Raw genomic sequence first — 6,594 nt, forward strand, 5'->3', positions numbered from 1 at the left:
GAAGGGGCTTTGCCTTCTAAACTCTCATGGGCGGTTGTGTGGGTGCATCTACTTAGTGACGGAGTGCCCTCCACTTTGCACTAATCAAAGTAGGCACAAGTAGATATCGTAGGTATTAATACCCAGACTGACAAGGGAAGAGTTTGTGTATTTCGTATGTCTATTTTTAGTGAACAGAAAAATAATATTTCTCGCCCCAAAAAATCTGAACATGTGATTACAAGTTTTCTATAACCCCTTAACACAGAATGACGTCCATACAGCAACCTCAGCAGAAAAATAAAAACTTTATGGCTCTTGGAATGCAATGATGGAAAAACCAAAAACAATGCTTGGTCCTTAAAGGGGTTGTCCGGGCACGGGGCGGTTTTTAATACGGAGGACCTATCCACAGGATAGGTCCTCAGGATAGGCATGGACATCCGGTGCTCGGAATCAGCCGGAGCCGCTGATCGGTGCCGGGTTTTTATTTATAAAATCTGTTTCCATCTAAGGACGGTGATTTGTCAATTTCCCGTTTAGAGAACATAATCATTCTTTACATCAATGTTCTCCCACAATTGAACATGTCATTTTTGTCTCACTTTTGTGGGATTTTTGCTGTATATTAAGACTTGTTTTCTGTGCAAAACATTTTCTACAATCAGAGCAGAAAAATGGCTTCTCTCCAGTGTGCGTCCTTTGATGGATGGTCAGATACGTCTTCAATGAAAAACATTTCCCACATTCGGTGCAGGAGAATGGCTTCTCACCTGTGTGGGTTTTCCGATGGTTGACGAGACTTAGTTTATGAGCAAAGAGCTTCCCGCAATCAGCACATAGATATGGTTTCTCCCCTGTGTGAACCCTCTGGTGTCTTCTAAGTTTTGATCCACTTCGAAAGCATTTTCCGCATTGTCCACATTGGAACGGCTTATCCTCGGTGTGAGTTTTCTTATGTTTATTCAGATAGGATTTTAGTGGAAAACATTTCCCACACTCAGAACATGAAAACATATTATTGTCCTTACGATCTGTACTAGGTGAATTGACGCTCAATCTAATAGAAGAACATTCCTGGTGGTCAGAAGAATCGGATGATAAACCTACACTAACAACCCTTGGAGAAGTGACGTTTTCTCCTGGAGAACCTTGAGTGATGTTGCCGTTGTCCAGTATACAGTCTGGAGATAAAAAGAGACATCCTTCCAAAATATTTTTGCTGTCCTCTCCATCTGTGGGAGCAAATGTAAAGATGTTAAATGTAAAGATCTCTTATCAAGGTGTCAGAGTAGAAAGTTATGACAATGATGATAGATGTCACAACATTTCCAAGGATTACAGGAGTCCAAAAGATGATGTTGGCTCCCCGTAGCCCCTACTGGACACTTCTCACATACCAAGGCTACCTGCTCATGATTGTTTGTATTTGCGTCCTGCAAACAATGGATCCATTGTCCGTTTTTTTGCGGTACGACAGTGTGTCCTCCGCATCCGTCCCATTTGTTCCATAGGTTTGACTTGAATGGGCGAGACCGAGCCACAAATACTGACAGGAACAGGACCTGCTCTGAGTTTTGTGGCCTGGTCCCACACAAGGATCTGTGAAGAACATGGCAGTGTGCACGGAGCCATAGAAATGAAGGGGTCAGTCGGCCGTCCGTTACAATACGGATAGCACACTGACGAGAAGAACGGTCGTCTGCATGTAGCCAAGGAGAGTTCATAAAAAGAGATTGTTTTAGTCACTGAACAGTTTGTGGTTGTCGCTCACCTGGGTAGATATTGTTAGAAGTTTCTTCCTTATTACACCTTTGATCCTCCCACACATACGCCTTGTATCATCCGTCTACATTCTCAACTTTAATATGAATATTTCCCTAAACACTCACATAAAATATTACAAATTATTTCCTCAGTTAATGAGCTGAAATGTAACAAATTATTAGGTAATATTGGCAAAGCATGAAGTGCACATTCACCTTTATGGGATTTGACAAGACTTTGGTTCCACCTACGTGATGACCCTCTGGGACGTTGTGATATTCCTGTGGACAATCCCAGGAAAACACAGAACTGGGACATCTCTCTGATGGATTTCTCTTACTGGATATACAGTGAAGGAAATAAGTATTTGATCCCTTGCTGATTTTGCCCACTGTCAAAGTCATGAACAGTCTAGAATTTTTAGGCTAGGTTAATTTTACCAGTGAGAGATAGATTATATAAAAAAAAAAAAAGAAAATCACATAGTCAAAATGATATATATTTATTTGCATTGTGCACAGAGAAATAAGTATTTGATCCCCTACCAACCATTAAGATCTCAGCCTCCTCCAGACCAGTTACACGCTCCAAATCAACTTGGTGCCTGCATTATAGACAGCTCTTACATGGTCACCTGTATAAAAGACTCCTGTCCACAGACTCAATTAATCAGTCTGACTCTAACCTCTACAACATGGGCAAGACCAAAGAGCTTTCTAAGGATGTCAGGGACAAGATCATAGACCTGCACAAGGCTGGAATGGGCTACAAAACTATAAGTAAGACGCTGGGTGAGAAGGAGACAACTGTTGGTGCAATAGTAAGAAAATGGAAGACATACAAAATGACTGTTAATCGACATCGATCTGGGGCTCCATGCAAAATCTCACCTCGTGGGGTATCCTTGATCCTGAGGAAGGTGAGAGCTCATCCGAAAACTACACGGGGGGAACTTGTTAATGATCTCAAGGCAGCTGGGACCACAGTCACCAAGAAAACCATTGATAACACATTACGCCGTAATGGATTAAAATCCTGCAGTGCCCGCAAGGTCCCCCTGCTCAAGAAGGCACATGTACAGGCCCGTCTGAAGTTTGCAAATGAACATCTGGATGATTCTGAGAGTGATTGGGAGAAGGTGCTGTGGTCAGATGAGACTAAAATTGAGCTCTTTGGTATTAACTCAACTCGCCGTGTTTGGAGGAAGAGAAATGCTGCCTATGACCCAAAGAACACCGTCCCCACTGTCAAGCAAGGAGGTGGAAACATTATGTTTTGGGGGTGTTTCTCTGCTAAGGGCACAGGACTACTTCACCGCATCAATGGAAGAATGGATGGAGCCTTGTACCGTCAAATCCTGAGTTACAACCTCCTTCCCTCCACCAGGACATTAAAACTGGCTCGTGGCTGGGTCTTCCAGCACGACAGTGACCCGAAACATACAGCCAAGGCAACAAAGGAGTGGCTCAAACAGAAGCACATTAAGGTCATGGAGTGGCCTAGCCAGTCTCCAGACCTTAATCCCATCGAAAACTTATGGAGGGAGCTGAAGATCCGAGTTGCCAAGCGACAGCCTCGAAATCTTAATGATTTACAGATGATCTGCAAAGAGGAGTGGGCCAAAATTCCATCTAACATGTGTGCAAACCTCATCATCAACTACAAAAAACGTCTGACTGCTGTGCTTGCCAACAAGGGTTTTGCCACCAAGTATTAAGTCTTGTTTGCCAAAGGGATCAAATACTTATTTCTCTGTGCACAATGCAAATACATATATATAATTTTGACTATGTGATTTTTTTTTAAATATAATCTATCTCTCACTGGTAAAATTAACCTAGCCTAAAAATTCTAGACTGTTCATGTCTTTGACAGTGGGCAAACTTACAAAATCAGCAAGGGATCAAATACTTATTTCCTTCACTGTACCTGTAGGAGACACATACAGTGGAAGACATTGTTTATATGTAGTTATCAGGTGATGGGTGTATCTTGTGGACTGTCAAAAATGCTCTCCTCTTACCCGGTGATGTGAGGGGCCGGTGGTCCTCCATCATGGCGTCCCTGTACAGATCCTTGTGTTCTTCTATATACTCCAACTCCTCCATGGAGAAATAGACGGAGACATCCTGACACCTTATACTATATAATGTCCCAGCATTCCCGGTAGTCCTCACCTCTCCGGTCAGCAGATGAATGATCTTGTTGGTGAGTTCTAGGATCTTCTGCTCGTTGTTTCTCTTAGGTATCAGTGAAAGCTCCGTGATGGTACTGATCCATCCTCCAGACATGTAGGGACAGCTGTTGGGGGATAGAGAGTCACCAGATGTCTTCTTCACTACTGAACAATCCTGGATATCGAGATGGAACATACAAGAGAATCAAAATGAACAGGAAGTTCTTAGTAAACATTTTGATTCTATAAGCGCACCTGCCTCCTCATGGCGACTTCTTTTAAGTGGGTCCCTACTCTATTAGGTGCCGCACCACATGGCAACCAGTGCCACCGCAACACCCCGCCTGCAGAGGGAGCAACACAGTCCCCAGGCTAAGACACCTTATGTTGTAGCCCACAGATCAGTCCATAGTAATGCATCCAAAGGATAACTGAATGCAACCACCACCAGGTAACACTGTCCAGGTATATAACAAGTGAATGATAGGTTATTAACCCCTTAATGAACAGCCTATTTTCGGTTTTTTCAATTTTCGTTTTTACCTCTGTGAAGGATGATTTATTTGCTTATATTCTCTGTATGAAATTACATTGTGAATTATCAAGCAGGAGGCCGAATTACTAAGATATGTATTATGTGAAAGTGATGATAATGTGTAAATGATTTAGTTTCGTGCAGCAGCCATCTTGTCTGGAGTTCCCATCTTGTCTGGAGTTCCCATCTTGTCTGGAGTTCCCATCATGTCTGGAGTTCCCATCTTGGTTTTATTGTAGTGAATAGAAAAGTCATTGTTCCTTTAATACAAGTAATGTTGATTTCGTATGTTTTATCTTTGACCTTGGTTCCCATGCGAAGTTTGTAGAGAATGGACAGGGAGTGAGATGGGAGGATGGCAAGTATGCGTGAGGGAAGGTCTCCCCCATCTCCACGAGAACATTCTGTCCAAAAGAGAGATAAGAAACCTGTAAACATAATGTGTGAAGAATTATAATGATGTATCTGGGATGTATTTTATTGTATGCTTTTTACTGAATAACAAATATTGTTACATTGTCTCTGATTGGTTAACCTCAAGCCGACACCCCTTCTGAATTTCAGTTTAACAATTTGAGTTTGGTAATAAATCCTTCACAGGAGCATTTTGAACATTATCAGCAGCGTCTGTGTGTTTTCTTCTCCTCTCTCCATATATATCGGTGAAATATCCTAATTAGGATTCTGACTAATGGAGTCTGGCCTTGAGAGTCTGTTGGGACTCGTATAAATTTTAGTCTAATATATTTTGAGCAATGGATTTCCACGACACCTCCCACCATTCCAAAAATCATAACTTTTGTAATGCGTGTCCACCGTGGACTGTTTAGGAAGGTGGAAGCAGCATTAGGGGGGCAGTCAAAATGCTAGTGGGCGCTACCTTCACACTATGCACCAGAGAAGATTTGTTACAGCATTTATATTTACAAATCAATTATGATGACGTGATCTTTTGCTTTTTATATAATATTGTTCGTAGGATAAAAAGATAAGAGAAAGGACATATACATGAGGCCCGGATTATTTTACCTCTCCGGTAAAAAGGTAGATTATCTCCAGGGTGACGTTCAGTATCTTCTCCGTTATGTGTCCCTTATCCATCACAAAGAACAATGACGTGTAGATGGTTTCGAATGAGATCTACAAATAAAGAGATGATAACTAGATGATAGAATTATGAAATGTTAAAGGGACACTCCGGCCAAAACTGACCTCTCCCATGTGCTGCATTCTGGTATTCCATGTGTCAGTCTCTCCCCTGTTATTTATCTCTATATATCAGACCGGGACGGTTGCTTAGCAGCAGTGTGAATCCGGCTCGGTGACTGCTTTCTCTACTTGGGTCTCTGGAGATCTATGTGTCACCCGTCACAGGCTTCAGCAGTTTCTGTACCGCACTAGTTATACACAGGGGGAAACAGAAACTTCTATCATCAACTGCCACTGATACTTAGACAGGTTCCTGTCACACAGGTGTAGAAGAATATAGTGCAGCCTCCCTGTCTGTATACTTATGGTTTCTCAGCTTATTTAGAAGAATATAGAGAGAATAATAATCACAGTGTCCCCCAGCATAAAGAAATTATATGGTCTTTAGCTGGTCATGTGATTGATAGCAAAGCAGAGAGGAAGAGAAAGCTGGGGAAATCTAAGAATCAAGACGGAGGCTTTTTTAAAGCACGGACAAGGCAGGAGTTCAAAAAGTAAGTACAGTATACATAAAAGAAGTGTAGAGTGATATATACAGTCAGGTGAGGGGTGCAGACATGGAAAGTTGTGCTTCCACTGGAGCTCTTCTTTAATTTTTAGTTCCGTGTCTTTTGGCAGTAAGGAGAAAATACAGCATGTGGGAGGTGAGAGACAATACTATATGGATAAAAGTACGTGAACTCCCCACCTAATTATTGAGCTTAGGTGTTTCAGCTTCACGCATTGCAAACCGGTGCATAAAATCAAGCCCACAGCCATGCAATCTCCAGAGAAACTTTGCTAGTAGTATGGGTCGTACTGAAGAGCTCAGTGGCTTTAAACGTGGCGCAGAACAAGAACTGTGTGTCAGGAGCTTCATGAAATGGATTTCCTTAGATCCCCATGCACAATGCCAGGCGTCAGCTGGAGAGGTGTATAGCAAGTCGTT

General features: G+C 42.2%; 1 protein-coding gene across 1 annotated transcript; it reads right to left on the reverse strand.

Moving 5' to 3' along the window:
• LOC142662980 (uncharacterized) lies at positions 1-2,064 on the reverse strand. Its single transcript, XM_075841272.1, has 2 exons — positions 1,962-2,064; positions 1-1,253 (listed from the first exon to the last, which is right to left on the reverse strand). The coding sequence occupies exons 1-2, from the start codon at positions 2,062-2,064 to the stop codon at positions 544-546; spliced, it is 813 nt and encodes a 270-aa protein (XP_075697387.1). The 3' UTR covers positions 1-543.
• Positions 2,065-6,594: the final 4,530 nt, after the last annotated feature.

This window comes from Rhinoderma darwinii, chromosome 11 (assembly GCF_050947455.1).
Source record: "Rhinoderma darwinii isolate aRhiDar2 chromosome 11, aRhiDar2.hap1, whole genome shotgun sequence".
In the NCBI taxonomy this organism is placed as follows: Eukaryota; Metazoa; Chordata; class Amphibia; order Anura; family Rhinodermatidae; genus Rhinoderma; species Rhinoderma darwinii.